The sequence below is a fragment of the Lissotriton helveticus genome, chromosome 8 (assembly GCF_964261635.1).
Source record: "Lissotriton helveticus chromosome 8, aLisHel1.1, whole genome shotgun sequence".
Lineage (NCBI taxonomy): Eukaryota > Metazoa > Chordata > Amphibia > Caudata > Salamandridae > Lissotriton > Lissotriton helveticus.
In genome coordinates this window covers 1,599,000,955-1,599,021,238 of record NC_136069.1, presented here as the reverse complement: position 1 = coordinate 1,599,021,238, position 20,284 = coordinate 1,599,000,955, and the positions used below count along the sequence as shown (strand labels likewise).

Genomic DNA, 20,284 nt, shown 5'->3' with positions numbered 1-20,284 from the left:
AATAATATTAATGTACTAACTAACATGTTTCGTCATATTTATATTGCATTACACGACATTTTTAGTATCTAGGGGAATCTCGACAATGTGCTTTTACTAATTGTAATCCGCTTGCATTAAAATGTCTGCTGCTACGCGGGATTTTCTACTGCGCATGCGTCTGTCACACTCACGTGACATGACGTATTACTTCGCTTGGTGGGAAACTTTTGCTTCTGCGAACTAGAACTAAGATGGCTGTTCTGTGTCCTAACGTGTAAGAAGCTTGCATTGCTGCTTTTGCTAAGCTGTTCGTTCTGCCTAAACCTTAATGCAATAGTTTAAATAAAATAATGGTAATAGAATAGAGATAAGTGGTATTCAGTGCATCCATTTATTCTGTGTTTCTAATACTGTTTCTCTTCTATTTTTGCATGTATCGTATTTGGGCCTGAAATGTACTTCTGAACTCCATCTTTGGAGGAACTGCACCTGTGCAGAGAACCTCAAGCTATTGAAGCCATGGCATTGAACCAGTGCCAGCATCAGACATGAACTGTGAAACTATGAGAACATGAACTCCTAACCCTGCCAGAGGAAGCTGAATTGTATAATTTGTCAAAACATTGTATATGTTATTGATACATTCACTGCCGGGTTGAATAAAAGTGCATTGGAAGATAAAGTTATGGGAGGGAACCTAATTTAAATACTGAATGACAGTTACCTCATATTAATATGGTGTGATGACCTCACCTCATCTTTTGACCAATAAAATTGTGGGATTCACACATTTGCAACATTGGAGGGTGGTACACTGACCTGGAAAATAGTATAACTAGGGTAGGCTTAGCTAGTTAGATTGTCCCACTTGTCCGAATAGCTGACCTGTCACTGACCAAAAGCACTCAATAGGTGATCGAGAGCAGAGGTGCTGGCGGAGCACTCTGTCAGAAGATTCGATAACTCAATCGGGGTTCTGGGAAGGAGTTTGATAACCCAATCGGGGTTTTACTGTTAGCTGCAGAGAGGGTTTACAACGCTGGCGTTCTGAACTTTAGCTGTGGTGCCGATCTTAACCTCTGATGGTCAAGTCCTGATCCAATTTGGTCCGAAATCTGTCCTGATTCTGGTCTGCACCTGTTCTTTCTCACTGGCACCTGCAATTTGGGTTTCCTATCCTTTATCTCAGCTCGTGGCTAGGGTTGGTCTTCACACCATTCTAGGTAACTATAACGTGTGGGTTTTCATTGTACTGTCTTCCCTTTTCTACCCGCCCTGTGTTAAATGCTTAATGATATTTCTTTCCAAATTATTGCACATTTCGTTTCCAATCTTTTTAATTCGAAATACAAGAAATTATTGATTTCATGTTTTCAAATATTTAAAGATTTTTACTTAGATAAAAGAACTTTTAAACGCAAATGTTATTTACTACCTATTTCTTGCTAACTCCCTTGATCCTCTAGGACTTTAGGAATCGGTGTCTTGGATTGGTAAGTCAAATGGTATAGGTTCTGAAGGGTTAACTAAAATTGATTGAGTGTAGGTTTACCTGTTCAATGTGTAACTTCTCTTTAGCATAATCGTGATTGAATTTTGCTACCCGCCTCTTTCGTTTTTTGCAGAAACTTGAGGCCAGATGGACGCCTTCGCTCTAGCTCTTTGAACTCTCCCGATCGTGGGCCTGAATTTAGGATCTCTTGCTACATGACCTTCGGTATGTGCAATTAGGGAATGTATTTAAGCATGCACACCGGGAAGTTTCGGTTAGCAGAAGCTAGTATTTGAGTCACTTGTCATCCCTTAGTTAACGCACTATAATTCTTAGAATTAGGTGACCTGTAGGAAACTTTTATAGCCACCGTGCGAGGAATAGCTTTTTTTTAAGCTCATGAGAATTAATTATACGATATTTACGGTATTTTCCCTATCCAGATACATGCTCCTGACAACCCTTGGAGTTCTTATCTCTTTCTCTGTGGACATAAATCGCTGTGCAAACGGCTCTAACTACTGTGGGTGGACGAATCTACCTCTGTAGCTGGTAAGCATATGTCCCTAACACTTACTGGGGGACAGCCCTATATGAGACCACCCTCTCTGCAACTATCCGTACTTATCCCCCCTAAAAAACGTGTGTTTCTTGTTTCAATAGGTTATATATGGACTGAAGTGAGCCCTTTTATGATTATTTTCTCGAACCTCCCTCGGATCGGCAGCGTTCCTTTATGGACCAGTACCTCCTGTGGCCCAGGTAAAATCTAAAAACTGGATTCCTTTAAAATCCTAACAAGCGTAGTTGGTGGAATATCTTATTACTAGGCCACTCGAGAAAATGGTTATGTGCTCCCTGGAAAAATTTGATGAGATTGTAAAATTGCTCTGCTCTGTCTCTCTGAGGATTGCCGCTGGACCACAAGGGAATAAATCTAGAGTGTGTGAATGTGTTGAAGCAATGTATTGATTGTGAGTTTTGATTATTTATGTGGTTGGGGATTCCAGTGCGTGATTTAAAATTTGTCTTTCTTTCATCCATTTATATATAAAAAATTAAAAAAATTAAAATAATTGTATGTACACTGGTTGGAGCTTACCGTGGATGGGGTGGGGTTCTGAGGCTACATGTGAAGTATTGAACTTTATGTCTATTTGAATGCAATGAGTACTTATAACATACGAAATTGAAGAAACCATACAGAAGCCACAGACCCCAATGTAAATAGCCTATATTTTGAATACAGGACTTGTAAATTTGTAAAACACCAATCAGATTGTGTAATCCTAATGAATTCTCTTTTTACTTCAGATTTGTCACGGGTGTATCATTTTTGAGCTGTGTCTTCCCCCCTTCCTCGACTTGCAAGCCCTGATGAAGGTGCGCCCGTAGATCTGGGCCTGGCACCGAAACGCGCGTTGGCGTTACCTTGTTGTGGGATCCTGCTTAACCGATCTGGCCTCTCTAGCAGTGCGCTATCTAAGCCCCGCTGTATCCCTCTCCTGTATCATTGTGGGAACCTCGTTGAGGAATTCTTTGTGCTTATGGAAGGTGCATGAATGCATGTGTATGTGTGAAGTATTAGTGTATGAATGGTTGTGGAAAGGTTTATGTGGGGAAACTATGCTATACTATGTATATATTTTTTCAGAAATAATTTTCTATTTATTTTTTGAGTTGTTATGATGTTTTATGCTTTGAATAACGAATACATGAATTAAATATGAAAAAAGAAAAATAAAGACTTTTTATATTTTGAATTCCTTTACCCCATGATTCTTCTGCTACCCCCCATTGTGAGCTCCTGCACTATATATGTAAATTTGTGGATTCCTTATGAGCCATTGTCTGATTTATGTGGGTGGACTTTTCCCTTAACAGTTGTGTTCTCTTCCCCTGACGTCTGCCCATATTCGTTGCAGGGGGGCCCTCTGTTTATTGGCCTATATAGTTTTTTGGGCCCAGGTGTGTATGCTAAAACCGAGCAGGTGATCTTGCTCTATCATGTAAATTTGGTAGCAGCGGTATGGTTAGGGTTTAGTTAAGATAGGTAGTTAGTTGTACTTAGTTGGTTAAAATTGAATTGCATTTGTGTATTTGAAATTATATTGATTTCTATGTATTAACCAAACTTGTTTGTACCTGTTATATGTTTGTTTTGGAATCCCCGGGGGCAGAATAACAGGTGGTAAATGGAAGCCACTCTGTAGTGAGGTCACTTGCCTGTGGAAGTATGTACATGGTTAGGTAAAACCAGAAGCTCTGTTTTGAGGGACTTTCTGTATAAATGAGCGAATAATTGATAGCTAAGAGTTCGCTAGTGAAACTTTGTTGTGATATCACCTAGAAAGGGTCACACTGAAGAAGTAACAGGTTCTTCTGAGCTTGAATTGACAGCAAAGGGGTTCGCTGATGAAACGTTGGCCTTATATTACCTAGAAAGGCTAAGCCAGGGGGAGAAACAGGTTCTCCGATGCATGCGTGAATGGTAGACGGAACGGATCTACTTGTAGTGTATGAAGAGTAAACGGAAGTGAGTTACTCGCAGTGAATCATTCTTTTCTTTGAATTAGTCACTCAGGCACAGTGGCGAATGTTTTTAAGTCGTTAATTAATGAAATGAGCATTTAAAGTGAAATAGAAATAAGCTCTCGTATTACCTTGCAAAGGAGGGAGTCAGTTGCGGAGCTGCGCTAAGGTCACTTAGAGCCGTGCTGGTATTGGTTGAGACAGCGGGTGTGTAGCTGAGGTAGTATTGTAAAGGAGGGGTGAGTACAGGAGCGTGAGAACTCGTCTCACGAGAAAAGCCGCACAATTATTGGTTAGATTTATTTGAATTCTAATTGTTGATTGGTCATTGAAAATAAGAAACGCATTGTCATCACAAAAGTAAAACGGCATAAAATATATGTGGCATTTAGATCCAGGATTCATAGGAAATAGCCCAGATAGAAAATATCTAGGTTTTGCTAAGGAACAGATGATTAGAGGGAGACCTTATATCATGTACGGAGATAAAAGAAAAATGTCATTTGTCAAGAAAGTCAAAATGTCTTTAAAAAGTATAAACCGATAAAAACCAGAGAAGGGATTATTATTCCCCCACCAAATACGCCTGCATCATACATGATGGTGGAAAGGGGCTATCACACTTGCGTATGGTTCGAAAACTGGATAGAATGTACAAAAGATGATGGAATTTTGGCATTTCCAGAAAATGATACCTACTATGGTAGAGTTTTGTACAATTTAAGAACACGCATGAATGAATTAGATCCTAGACCTAGATTAACCCAATACGAGGCATTAGAGGAATGGGAAACAGAGGCTTTTGAGCGAGATAGACCTAGAAGCGACAGAAATTGGAGTAAATATTATCCTGGATTTCCTAAAGAGACAAGAGATAAACAGATGAAACAATGGTGGCAGTCCATGTTAGTGGAAGGGTTATATCCTGTCCGAGCTTTAGAAGAACAAACAAGAAGTAAATGTACCCAGAAAACAAAAAATTTAATGACATGTGTTGATCCAGAAGATGATTACCTAGAGGATTTACTAATGAAAATTCCGCCACCTTATAATGAGGAGCCAAATCAAGTTAATGCTAGTGCTCCGTTCTTAAACCCACCTTTAGTTCCGCAAGTAATACATGAGACATCATTAGAAAAAGTGTTACAGGAAAAGGAACGAGAAGCAATTAATAAAGAAAGAAATGAGTTAATTCAGAAAATTGCACAATTAAATGTAAGTCCTGAAGCCTTAACGATTATAATGACTATATGTCCTGTTGTTCCTTTATATGGAGATAAGCAAACCAGTTCTAGACCTCCCGTTCTAACTACACCTGTAGTGCAGTCAAGAAAAGAAACATTAATAGTGGATGATCAAGCAAGTGAATGTGAGTCAGAAATTTTTCTGATGATAAGAGAACCAGTAAGTAGCTCAGCTAGGAAAACTACTCCTGTAAATTCTAGGGAGGTACAAATAGAAACCTCCTCAGGTACGAGAACTGCTGCTGGAGTTACCCCAGAGGAAATTGAAAGATGGTCTCGAGAAATAGAAAAAACAACATCACAGCCATGGACATTGGATATTTTTAAATTAAGAGTTGAATTGGAAGAACTGCTTGCTGGAAAAGTGGGGTTAGACCGATTAAATGCATTAAATGAAGTTGAATTGTAGTTTATATGTCGAAGCATCCCTCGAAATACAAAAACATTTCATGAAAAGTTAATGAGTTTGGCAAATGAAATTGGAATAGATATTGGTAAATCTAAAGTGATCCAGAAACCATATTGAGCTGAATTTTCTGACAAAGATTTAGAAAACATCAATGTGTCAGGACGTAAATTACAGATTAAAGAATTGTTATCACTATTGTAAAAGTGGGGTGATTTAGACAGATGGAAAGCTAGATGGATAAAGAAAAAGGAAGAAGCTCAAGCGAAAATCACTGTATCCGAATATGTATTGAAAGAACCCGAAAAAGTCTAAAAGTTGTGCCCAATGAGAGAAGTGCCAGGAGGAGGTTATGTGCATGTCCCATGGTCCAGACAGGATATTTCGTCATTTACGAATGATTTCCCAAAACTTACAGAGCAACCTGTAGAGTGGTACAGGCAGGTCGAAAGATTTATAAAGGTCTCGAAGGTGTTGCTAAAAGATTTGGATGGGTTAATCGACATTGTTGTTCCTGTAGATTTATGGACAGAGTGTAAAATAGCAGTCGATTGGCCTAATGATGAACACCCTAGAGATCCAAAGACAGGAGCCCCATCAGATGAAGTGATGAAAAAATATTATAAAGTAATACTGTACTTGAAAGGAAAAGTACCCCCTAAGGAAACTGATTGGACTAGAATAGACAGAACCATTCAGAATAAAGATGAATCTGTACATGCATATAATGAACGCCTTTTACAGGTATTCAAACAGTATAGTGGATTGGAAACCATTGACACGCAAGATATGACCCATTTTACATATCGTTTTGTGTTAGGATTAAAACCAGAAATCTCGCAGATGATTAAAGATCATAAGATTTGCTGGCAGAACAAACCCATTGATGAAATATTAAAATATGCAAAATACTGTGGAGATGAGATAGACAATAAACGAAAGAATTTAGAAGAAAAGGTAATGTGGGCACAAGTAAAACTAGAAGAGCAACAAGAACTCCAAATTAAAAATATTCAGACCCAAGGAGATGGAAAGATGGAAATGGGGGTAAACCTAGGGGAAAGTTTAACCGAGATAAAGCTAAAAAGAAATTTCCTTGTCATGGGTGCGGAAAGTTGGAGCATTGGAAAAACAAGTGTAAGGCAGTATTAAATAATAATATGCAAACTAACAATTTGAATTCACAGACACAGAATGAGGTATCGAAAAAACAGCAGCATCACGTAATACAAAACCAGTTACCATTGGCGCCTATGCCAAATCCTGGGAGTCAAATCACAAACAGTGTGGATATCACAAATTGGGAGGAAATGGTAAAAGGGACACAGTGACACCCCAATTTCTTTTGAGTCACACATATTTTGTTGAAGACATTTTCTGACGGTGCCTGAGAGGGGAGGACGAGGAGTGCGTACTTGACGCATCCTTGCAGGTAGACCAGACAGGTTCATACATTGAAGGAAAGGTTGAAGGAAATGATGTTACCTTTCTGTTGGACACTGGCGCTACCCATTCTACTGTGAGAACAGCAGACGTTCCAAACCTACCCCTCTCGGTAGAAGCGATCCAAGTAGTGGGCGCTTCTAATAGACAAATTATTACCCCAGTTACTGAACCAATGGAAGTCAGAATAGGCAATTTTAAAGAAATGCACAAGTTTGTTGTATGTGACCCAAGTCCAGTAAACCTGTTAGGTAGAGATTTGCTGTGAAAAATAAATTGCATCATCTTTTCCACACCAAATGGTGTTGAAATTCAAACCCCTGATGAAGATGGAATTTATAAATTAATGTTAGCAAAACAAGGAACTGAAAATAAAAAGTTTACTTTAGAAGATTTGACAAAAGAGTTACAACATACGGTAAATCCTAATGTGTGGGATTTCACAGGAAAAGATGTAGGATTAATGGCAAATGGCAATCCAGTGAAAGTGACAGTAAAAGAAGGTGTAGTTTACCCAAATATTCGACAGTACAAAATTAGCCCAGAAATGAAAGCAGGAGTTGCACTAGAAGTAAAACGTCTAGTTGAAGCAGTTATTTTGTAGGAGATATTGAGCAGTCCATGTAATTCACCCATAATTGGCATAAAGAAACTGAGCGGAAAGTACAGGGTCGTACAAGACCTCCACAAAATTAATAAAATTGTTGTCCCATGTTGTCCAGTTGTGCCAAACCCTGCTGTAATTTTGTATCAAATACCGTGGGCAGCAGGCTGGTTTACTGTAATAGATTTGTGCCATGCATTTTTCTTCATACCATTACATCCGGATAGCAAATATATTTTCTCATTCAAGTTCGACGACCGTATCTATGTTTGGAATTGTGTCCCTCAGGGGTACACAGAAAGCCCATCGATTTTTAATCAGATCTTGAAAAAGTGCCTTGACTCCTTAATATTGCCCGGACAATCAGTCTCGGTGCAGTATATAGACGACCTACTGGTGGCGTCTAAAAATCGAAATGACTGTGTTGTTGACACCATTGCTTTACTGAATCATTTAGGTAAAGGAGGACACAAAGTATCACCTGAGAAACTGCAATTTTGTACTACATCCGTGAAATATCTGGGGCACCAGACAGAGAGAGGTGTCAGAAGGGTTACTTCTGAAAGAATCAGAATAATTCAAAACATGGATCTACCTCAAACACAGAAAGAAATTAGAATGTTTCTTGGAGTTGTAGGTTACTGCATGCAATAGATTGTGGGGTTTGCAGTCCTAGCAAAACCATTGATACAAATGACAAAGAAAAGAGCAAAAGACCCAGTAGAATGGGATGATGAAAGCATGTCACCTTTCTTAAAATTACGAAATTGTCTGTGTTCAGCTCCAGCATTAGGGATGCCTGACTATTCAAAAGATTTTGCATTGTTTTGCGATACAAGAGACAATTGTGCACTTTCAGTTCTGATTCAGACCCATGGTCTGATGAAACATCCTATTGCATATTTTTCGTCTACACTGGATCCAGTGGCAGCTGCATTGCCAGGATGTCTGAAAGCAGTAGCAGCAACTTGCATGAGTCTTGGGCAAAGTGAGTCCATTATTATGGGACATCCAGTAACCGTATATGTCCCACATGCAGTTGTGATTTTGTTGACCAGAACTAAAACTCAGTACCTAACTCCTAGTTGGCTGACTAAGTATGAACAAATTCTTGTAGGTGCAGAAAATGTGACTATTTCGAGGTGTAATATTCTGAACCCAGCAACGTTATTGCCTGATTCACAATTTGCAGAAGTTAAAAATGAAGTCGAACATAATTGTATTAATCTTACAGAATACTGTACTAAACCTCACCCAGATATAAGAGAAGAGCCACTAAAAAACTCAGAACATGAGCTATTTGTAGATGGTTCGTGCATGCGACATGAGAAAGGAGGTTTGAGTGCTGCTTATGCTGTGTGTACTCTATGGGGTCCAGTTGAAGCATCCTATTTACCTGGAGTCAAATCTGCACAAGTAGCTGAATTAATTGCATTGGCAAAGGCTTTCAAAATTGGGAAAAATTTAAAAGTGACCATTTATACAGATAGCCAGTATGGCTATGGAGTTGTGCATGATTTTGGCCAACTCTGGATGCAAAGGGAGTTTCTGACTTCATCAGGCACTCCTATTAAAAATGCAAATTATGTGAAAGATTTGCTGAAATTACCAGAAACAGTAGCTGTGGTCAAGTGTGCTGCTCACCAATCTGGCAATGGCAGAGTGACAGCAGGTAACCGATATGCTGACCAATTAGCTCAATATTGCGCCAAAAATAAAATGGCAATAAATAAGAAAATTGAAACAAATGGAAACAGCTGCCAAAGTTGCTTGGAAGAGCGAAAACGTGGGAATATGTTAGAGACTTGCAAAATGATGCAGAACAAAAAGAAAAGGAAGAGTGGGCACAAATAGGTTGTCAGAAAAGGGCTGAAGATGGTGTCATTGTTTACCTTGAGGGAAGACCTGTGTTATCAGACAGTATGCTTGCTCCTATGGCTAGAATGTACCATGGTGATTCTCACCTAGGGTGGGACGCCATGATTAGATTATTTAGACAGACTTGGTTCAATGCAAAGTTCAGGAATGTAGCAGAGAGTCTTTGCCATAGGTGCTTAATTTGTCAGCAAATGAATCCTGGAAAGAAAACTGTAGTTTTACCAGGAAAGATTGGGAAAGCAGAAGGTCTTTTTATTCTTCTTCAGATTGATTTTATTCAGTTACCCCCTTGCAGAGGAATGAAGTATGTCCTTGTCATTGTCTGCCTGTTTTATAAATAGGTGGAAGCTTACCCTACTCACAGAAATGATAGCATTACTGTAGCAAAACTACTACTCAGAGAGCTCATTCCACATTTTGGTTTTCAAGTAACAATTGAAACAGACCGAGGAAGGCATTTTAATAACGAAATAATTGGTCTAATCTGTGAAGCATTTAAAATTGAGCAAAGGCTGCACTGTGCATACTGCCCAGAGGCTTCTGGAGTGGTGGAACAACTGAATGGCACAATCAAATCAAGATTGGGAAAGATATATGAATCAACTCAATTAGATTGGCCTGATGCTTTACCTCTTGTTCTGATGAGACTCAGAAGCATTCCAGACAGAAATACAGGCTTGAGTCCTCATGAGATACTCCTGGGAAGAGCAATGAGGCAGGCATGGGTGCCGGGAGACAAGCTGATAAATATATCTAATGACTTAGTACTAGAGTACTGCAAAGAACTGGCTGACCACGTGCGTTCTATCTCTCACCAGGTTGGAGAAGACGCTGTCGCCAGACAATCAACTCCAGCACATGATCTGATTCCTGGTGACTGGGTTGTGATAAAGGAACATACTCAAAAATCTTGCCTAGCTCCGAGGTGGGAAAGGCCTAAACAAGTGATATTGGTCACCACTATAGCTGTAAATTGCAAGGCAATTTCAAATTGGATCCATGCGAGTCACACCAAAAGAGTGACGGAAACTGATGTAACTGAAGCTGAAGGTTGTGCAGCTGAGGAGTCCCAGGAAAGTGATTCCAAAGTAGTTGATGATAAACAACTGAGCACCAGTCAGGATGAATGGATTCCAGTGATTGACATTCCTGCAGATGTTGTGAGAACCAGAAGTCAGACCTATTTAGATAGACAGAGTGATAGTGAGGATGAGTCAGGAATAGAAGAACGTACTCAGATTACAGCAATCAAAGCCAATAGTAATTGTGAGGAGGAAAAGATAAGGAGAGATAAATATATTCAGACATTCCAGATACCTGTCACAGTTCCAGAGTCTGAGGAGGGACAGATAGGTAATAGGGCGAAGGCTCAGGAAGAAGAAAAACAAAAGACCGAGATACCTGAGCAGGATCAGATAGATGTAGAAAAACGTGTTCAGGAAGAAGAAAGTGAACCAAATCAAAGTCAATTACAGCACACTCCTGAACAAGGCTGGATTAGCATCCAGGCAGAAGAAACAGAAACAAGACCTGGACCAAGTCAGATAGAGAGGGATATAGACAACGAAGATGTACAAATTGTGCCACAACTGAACGAGAATAAAAGAGCAATTGAAGAAAACCAAACCACAGTACCAGCTAAAAGACTCAGAAAGGGAGATAGTGGCCTGGTTTTGTCAAAAGATTGAAAATTCGTCTTAAAACAATAAATGAAGAACCAGAGCAAGTAAACGAAATATCGAGTCAAACTGGGCTTTCCACAGAACAACCAAGAAGGAGGAGTCCTCCACTGAAAAGACTGAATAATAAGTGCAAAGGCCCTGAATGGACCTATGTCATCCTTGAAGATTTTGAAAATGTAGAATTGAGTGATGAAAATGATGACGAACTAATTGATGATCCAACAGACGAAGAAGTAAGACCAACTTGAAAATTTCACATGTTAAAATTCTGTGAAAGGTCTCAAAAGAGGGGCTAGTCTCCTTAGTCAGAAAAATGGCTGATCATACTGTTAATGGTAAACCGAAAAGAAATTGCTTTAAAACATGCTGTAGGATATGCACATGTAGTATAGTGATAATACTCATAGTATGGTTAGGACTAACGGTAGCTATTCCTTATCTAATGAGTAAAAGTGAGAAGAATAACACTAACATTCATGAGAAAAAAGATGCACCTGAAAAGTCAAATGTACATGGAAAAATAGATAGTTTTAGACAGCAAAAAGGTAGAACTAGAAGCATCAGATGAGGAAGGATTGCATTATATTAGGATTAGACATAGAACACACTTGAACGTATTGCCAAATCTGTTAGTACATTATGTAGAAGCAATGGAAATAAGTGATTGCTATGTTTGTATGAAGTTACCTACATCTGTAGCCGAGGGTGTTACTTATCACCATTTGCCCCTGACCTATGGTATTTCATGTAGTATTTTAGCAAGTAACCTGAATACTGTAAATACTAAAAGTGACATAACTCATTATATGGGTGAATATTTTCTAACAATTGGTACAATAGATATATCTGAAGCACACAAGAACAATTTAACATGCATTTTACATGACAAAGAAAAAATATTTTTGAACTTAGTTGAGAAAAGGAGAGAAGATTTCCAGAGAAAGGCTACTGAACAGAAACGAAAAAATTCCTAAATTGCCAGAAAATAAAGAGTACGCCTTGAATGGAAAAACTCACTCTGCTATGTTGCTGGACTTTGAAAAGAAAAGAAAAACTCTGTCTCAACAGGGAGGGAGAGAGTTTCCTTTTCTTGTTATTATAACAATATATGTATTGGTTCTAGTGAATGTAAACACAATTTTAAAGTAATTGAGGATTGGGGGTTCAAAGATGGAACTGAGCCAGTATTTCCTGGAATGTATTACATATGTGGGAACAAAGCATATTACAAATTGCCTGATCATTGGTATGGGAGTTGCTATTTTGGAATAGTATTCCCAAAGGTATATCATGTAAACCAAACCACTGGAAGCAATGAAGAAACTAATGAAATAATGCGTAGTAAAAGACTAGTTTTGCAGAAATTGTAGGTGATATATTTAGTGCATTAATACCATCAGTGGGAGTGGTTTTGAATACTCAAAGAATTTGCAAATTGTCAACAGTGGTGGATCGTTTATCGACTGACACTGCTGGAGGATTCTTAATGATCAATACTGAATTGGTTGCGGTAAGGTCAATGGTTTTACAAAATCGACTTGCTCTTGATACATTGTTGGCAAAAGGGGCCGCAGTCTGTAGACTGTTGAAAGCACAACATTGTTGCACTTACATACCTGACAAAAGTGTTGAAATCAAGATGTATGTAAGGAATATTACACATTTGGAAAAAGAACTCAAACCACTGGAGGTTGATAGTGCATGGAAGACACTTACAGATGGTTTCTCCTCTATAAGTAGTTGATTTTCTAACGTAGGAAAAAGTTTTGTAGGTAGAATACTGATGCCAATGTTGGGAATAGCCCTACTGATTTTAGGGATAATAATTTGTTGCAAATGTCGCAAGCATAAAAAGACATATAAAGTGAATAAGAAAGGAAAGAAAAGAAATATTAATGAAATCGAATTAGAAGAGTTGAATGGACTTTGTACAAGAAAGTGAAAAACGTTCACATGAATAATGAAAAGAAACTTAAAAGAAAGTTTAAAGAAATTGAGTTGAGTGAAATGTGAAAGTTGGCATCTGTTTCATTAATTGGTGATGATATAAAATATCATCAAAGAGGGGATTGAAGGAGCAAGGTTGCACACATAAAATGACTTGCTTGTATTCAGCCCTCTCGAAAACAATATTAATGTACTAACTAACATGTTTCGTCATATTAATATTGCATTACACGACGTTTTTAGTATCTAGGGGACGCTCGACAATGTGCTTTTACTAATTGTAATCCGCTTGCATTAAAATGGCTGCTGCTATGCGGGATTTTCTACTGTGCATGTGTCTGTCACACTCACGTGACAGGACGTATTACTTCGCTTGGTGGGAAACTTTTGCTTCCTGGCACTAGAACTAAGATGGCTGTTCTGTGTCCTAACGTGTAAGAAGCTTGCATCGCTGCTTTTGCTAAGTAGTTTGTTCTGCCTACACCTTAATACAATAGTTTAAATAAAATAATTGGGAATAGAATAGAGATAAGTGGTATACAGTGCATTCATTTATCCTGTTTCTAAAACTGTTTCTCTTCTATTTTTGCATGGATTGTATTTGGACCTGGAATGTACTTCTGAACGCCATCTTTGGAGGAACTGTGCCTGCACAGAGAAACTCAACCTATTGTAGCCATAGCATTGACCCAGTGCCAGCATCAGACATGAACTGTGAAACTATGAGAACATGAACTCCTAACCCTGCCAAAGGAAGCTGAATTGTATAATTTGTTATAACATTGTATGTTATTGATACATTCACTGCCGGGTGGAATAAAAGTGCATGGGAAGATAAAGTTATGGGAGGGAACGTAATTTAAATACTGAATGACAGTTACCTCATATTAATATGGTGTGATGACCTCTCCTCGTCTTTTGACCAATACAAATGTGGGATTCACACATTTGCAACATTGGAGGGTGGTACACTGACCTGGAAAATAGTATAACTAGGGTAGGCTTAGCTAGTTAGATTGTCCGACTTGTCCGGACAGCTGACCTGTCACTGACCCAATGCACTCAATAGGTGATCGAGAGCAGAGGTGCTGACGGAGCACTCGGTCAGAAGATTCGATAACTCAATCGGGGTTCTGGGAAGGAGTTAAATAACCCAATCGGGGTTTGACTGTTAGCTGCAGAGAGGGTTTACAATGCTGGCGTTCTGAACTTTAGCTGTGGTGCCGATCTTAACCTCTGGTGGTCCAGTCCTGATCCAATTTGGTCCGTAACCTGTCCTGATTCTAGTCTGTACCTGTTCTTTCTCACTGGCACCTGCACTTTGGGTTTCCTATCCTTTATCTCAGCTCGTGGCCAGGGTTGGTCTTCACACCATTCTAGGTAACTATAAAGTGTGGGTTTGTCATTGTACTGTCTTCCTTTTTCTACCCGCCCTGTGTTAAATGCTTAATGATATTTCTTTCCAAATTATTGCACATTTCGTTTCCAATCTTTTTCATTCTAAATAGAACAAGAAATTATTGATTTCATGTTTTCAAATATTTAACGATTTTTACTTAGATAAAAGAACTTAAACCTTTCCTGTGTTTGTGGTTTTATAAACGCAAATGTTATTTACTACCTATTTGCTTGCTAACTCCCTTGATCCTCTAGGACTTTATGTATCAGTGGCTTGGATTGGTAAGTCAAATGGTATAGGTTCTGAAGGGTTAACTAAAATTGATTGAGTGTAGGTTTACCTATTCAATGTGTATATAGTTTTATGGGCCCAGGTGTGTATGGTAAAACCGAGCAGGTGAGCTTGCGCTCTATCAGCTCTTTCCCCTCAGCTGACATGACAAACTCCCAAAAGCACCAGGTTAGGCATACGTTCCTCTAAACAGTTCCGTCACAAATACTTCATGGGTGTGCATAAACCATTGATGCAGCTTTCAGCTTTTCAAAGAATGACAGCCCTGTGAGAGGACTTCATAGCTGTCAAATGTACAGGGTCAGCGTGTGATGAGCTGCTCCAAACTAGGTTTTTTCTTTGAATTCGAGAACTTGTAGTCCTTATCTTACAATGGAATAAACAAGACGACAAGTCCCAGATAAAACACTTGAACTTTAATAGCTAGTTACACATAGAAGTGAAAAAATTGACACTGCTTCAATTTAAAAATGGCAGGGTTCCATAGATGGACATATTCTGCATGGGATATCGAGCCAGCAAAGCGAATGGACATGAAGGGGAATGAACCATGAGCCATGCAAGTCCCAGAAACAGCAAATAAAATGCATCAGGAGGTTAGACTTAGGCTGAAAGGAGCGAGGCTTCTAGACATTTTGGTGGAACTTCATTTGATGAAAGTGTTAGGTTGAAGTGGCCTCTTCAAAGCCCCACAGCCTCAGTATGCATATATCTTGTTTTGAAATTACACAGTGCAGTGACATGCTAAAAGGGTAAAAAAAAAAACACTAACATGTAGATTAAGGATCTGATTTATATGTTGGGTGTAAGGATACTCCATAGTAATGGTTTAAATGCAAGATTTAAATACAGCTGGCCATTTGGTGTAACCGTGGCAGAGACTACTCTGTCTCTGCCCTGGTTACACCCCTTCAACAGTCCGACGGGCAAGGGTTTGTAGAAGGTTGATTTCTGTGCACGCCTACCTACTGTGGATGGGCGGACATACAGGTTAGTTTTCGCAGCCCATCACTGACAGGAAAACCTTGCTGGTAAGGGTCAGAGAAAATTGTCTAATGCCCCCCTTGCCATGGAGAAAACTCTCATGGCAAGGGGCGCATTCATTTTTTCTATTTTTTTGTTGGACAAAAGCTACATTTGATGGACGCCTCTGTCACATTGACGGAGAATACGCAAAATCTTTATAAAAAAACATTGACAGTTTCTGCCGTGAATGTGGTTCCTGACAGTGCTTCAGAAATGACCTCCAGCTTGTCAATGCTTCAGGAATTACTCCCAGCTTGGTGGTCATTTCTAAATTTTGCAGGTGGGGACTCCATAAGGGCGACGGAGTAATCTACTCTGTCGCCCTGACAGACTTACATCTGCCCACCAAAATATTAAATGTCCTGTTGGTGCTAAATATTGCAAGATCTCACTGAAGGCCGTATGGCGCAGATACTGCAAGGAAGGGCGTCACATTCTAGAGAGTGGCGATAAATGACGGCAGTGCAATGAAAACTGGTTGAAATGCCAGTAGTTTCAAAATACAAGTGTTTATCTTGCACCATTGGGTAGCCATCAATGGCGCAGCAGGTGCAGTCGCACCAGGTCCAAGGGATGTGAGCGTCCCACTGCACCCCAGTTGCAGCTGCACTTTTCCACCGAACCATGGCTGAGGTAACATTTTCTATTCTTGCATCAGTGATTAATTTGAGCCGGTGGGTTCCGGTGCTCGGCACCGGTGGTTAATTCTCAACACCGGCACTGACAGTCCACCACATGGTAGCTCAGTCTGTCTGATTTTGAGATATGCACAAAAACATTGGTTAATATTTTGCTATACATTAATGATGAAACACCTGGTACTGTCGGCTCTGGCAGGGGCAATGGAAGGCACACGCTGCAGTGGGCCCCTGGCCGAGGCACTTTTTTTGTTTTTGTTTATTTACAAATCAAGCACTGTCTTGCATCGAGGCCTATAGCGCCTCTACTGCGCCACTGTCCTACAGATGCCATGTTGTAAATGCTTTGAGCTGCCTCCATTGACTCCCAGTGTTAAATCTGCTGTCATCTCTTTTCTCCAGGCAAATGTAATCATGCTCGACATGGTGCCGAACTCCTTTGATGATCAATACGATGGCTGTGCTGATAAAATGGAGGAAAGAATTATAACAGAAGGACTGTTAGAAAAAGAACTATCAAGAAATATTCCGTTAAGACAGCAATGGAACAGTGCAACACAAGAATGGGCGCGAAGGAAAAACAGCGGCACGCTGCCCCGCCTCCCCAGGGGCTTCAAGGACGAGTACGGGGTGGCCCTGATGGCCTACACGGGCAGTGGTATTTACACGCAGTTCAACGCCGCTGTCCGGGAGGGCGGCCAGTCCACAGCACATTACATGAACAATTTTCATTTCAAATCCTTCCACTTCTACCTGACCAGAGCTTTTCAGCTCTTAAAAGAAAGTTGCAAAAGCCATCCCAACGATGTGTACAGGGGAGTGACGGTTCAGTTTTCGCCACCGAAGGGATCAGACAAGAAAATGAGATTTGGTCAATTTACTTCAACATCATTGGATAAAAAAATAGCAGAGGAATTTGGCTTGGATTCCTTCTTCGCCATAAGATCCTGCTTTGGAGTTCACATTCAGAAGTATTCCTTTTATCCTGATCAGGCAGAGGTGCTGATTCCAGCGAGTGAGGTGTTCACCGTGACCAAATACATGGAGCAAGGTCACAGATTTGTACTAAACAGTACACAAGAGGCCTGCAGTAAATATAAATGTGCATACCTAGACGGTAGGTATACGCCTGTCTGGGCGAAAAATAGTCATGTCGACATAGCATCATTTGTTTGTGTGCAGATGCATAAAACGCATGGAACCCGCCCTATTAAACTGATATTGATGGGAAATACTGTGGCCAGTGAGTGCATGTGGAGACCTTGGGCCCGATGTGGAGTCAGGGGCATAGGGTACATCTTCACACCTTCCCTCACCCTAATTACAAGGGCATTCGCATATAATGCACATGTAATAAGGCAATGATACATTCCTCACGGTTATGACTCCAACCTCTAAATCAGCAAATTTAGCTCACATAGAATTGTTTTTACTTCATACTAAATGCTGATATAGATCTGTTTCTCTGGCACTAGAAGGTCTAAACATCAAGTGATTTATCTAAGCGTAGGACATTTTGACCAATCAGGAAAGCCCTGATTACTGCTTAAATACACAGGAGCAGGAAATAATCACACTAACCACTGCCACCTCACTCAGGACTTGATTCACAAAGGTAAACTCACACATTGGTGTAAGTTGACTATTTTTCGGTATTCACAAACTACAAGATTAATTTCACTACTAGTAATTATTTTTTTTTTTTTTTGGGTTAAAAACTTTTATTGAGCAATCAGATAAAAAGTACAGAGATGGGCCTACAACCACACGGGCTGGCCGCTAATTCGCAAAGCACGTACCATGTAGTAAACATTAATCTCCGTGGCCAGGCCCAAATCACAGATTAAATATTGCACAAAGCATATGACAGGACACAACAGTTTTTTGTCTTAAACATTAAAATAACAAACCAAAACAAGGCGAATGTAGCAATCACGTCAGCCCAGATGACAGAGGGGAAGTCCACTAATCAGGAAGATAAAGGTAAATCAATGAGACTCGGCAGGGGGGGGGGGGGGGCAGCAGGGAGGACAGGAAAATCCTAAAAAGAGAATGAAAAATTTCGGGAACGTCAGCCTAGGGAGACAGGGTAACATCGGATGTGTCAACCAAGGGAGGGGTACAAATGTCTCCACGATATGCATTCCACTGACCCCAAATTTTAGTCCACGCCCTGGGTCTGCCCCTAGCCACATAGACGGTCTTCTCTCGAAACATGGACCAGTCCATGTTATCCTCCCACACCGAAACGTCCGGAGGTCTGGATGCGCCCCAAAGTTGCGCAATGTCCCGCTTCGCGACCATGTACCCCAAGGTTGCCCATCTGGTCTGAGCCACAGAATAATCGGTGGGTTCCCACACGTTCAACAGGCATCGTCGGGCCTCAGGCCGCAGGGCAACACCAGTCACGACAGTCATCACATCAAGTACATCAATCCAGTAGGCCGCCACCAACGGGCATTCCCAAAGTATATGCATAAAGGTAGCACTCATCCCACAGCCACGCTTACATAAGCCATCCGGGGAAAAACCCATTACAACCAGGTGCGGACCAGTTACATACACGCGGTGGAGGATCTTAAGTTGCACCAAACGAAGACGGGCGGGAATGGCTACCTCCTTAGGAGAAGAGAGTGCTGACTGCCAATCCTCGTCATCTAATTCCAATCCGTCACCGACCCACAGCTCCCTAAGGTGGACCAACAGGTCGGCGCGACTATGAATCAATTTTTTATAAATAAGGGAGATAGTACTATCAGGCAGGTGTCCATCTAGTATACGATCTTCAAGGGGGGAAGACTCGGGCAGGGTCACATCAGGAGTTAGAGCTGAGGCCAGGGCATGCCGGACCTGCAGATACCGAAAAAACTCTCTATCACTCAAGTCGTATTCTGCCTTAAGGGTCTGGAATGACTTCACGCTACCTTTCGCACAGACATCACCCACCTTACATATCCCAATCATATCCCAGCGGTCGAATCCCTTAGTAGACCAGAGACACCCCAAACGTTCAGAGGCATAAAGCGGCGTCGCCAGTGTCAATCGATTCTCCCAGGCCAAACTCACATGCGCGGCGCGCCACACAGTGACTGCGATCCTGGACGGGCCCACAAGATGGCGCCCGGCCGATCTAGAATAAAGCGCTCTATTAAAGTCCCCTCCCGGCAGCTGGAGTCTATCCATCTCAAAGGCCGGATCCCGACCCGGTGAATACATCGCGTGGTTGATGGCAGACAGCTGGGCAGCCCAGTAATATCTCTTGATGTCGGGGAGCGCCATGCCCCCGTCATACCAAGGGATGGTGAGTTTCGCAAGGGCAATACGTGGACGCCCGTCCCAGATCAGTTGTCTTTGAAGACTCTCGATCTCTCGGAAATAGGTAGCGGTAACGTCGTCATAAGAATTCTGAAGTGCGTAGAGGAACCGCGGCAAGGACATCATTTTAAAAAGGGCTGCCCTGCCCAGAGGAGACAGGGGCAGCTTACGCCAACGGGCCACATCTAGCCGCAGTCTAAGAAGCGGGGGGAGGAGATTGCGCTCGAATCGGAGTGAGGAGTCCAGCGTAATAAAGATCCCCAAATACTGGAAGCCAGACTGGACCACCTGGATAGGAAATCTGTCCGGCAGTGGGGGCAAAACACCCGAAAGAACATACACGCAGGACTTAGCCCAATTAATAACTAGGCCCGAGTTAGCACCAAACGAGGTAAGAACATCAAA

The 20,284-nt window shown here is 40.9% G+C and overlaps 1 protein-coding gene across 1 annotated transcript in view; it reads left to right on the top strand.

Moving 5' to 3' along the window:
* The window catches only part of LOC144773958 (ecto-ADP-ribosyltransferase 5-like), a 147,479-nt gene that overhangs the window by 66,373 nt on the left and 60,822 nt on the right, over nucleotides 1–20,284 (top strand). The window contains exon 2 of the mRNA XM_078659010.1: nucleotides 16,967–17,681. Within this exon, the coding sequence (XP_078515136.1) occupies nucleotides 16,967–17,681 (715 nt within the window). The remainder of the gene's footprint in view (nucleotides 1–16,966; nucleotides 17,682–20,284) is intronic.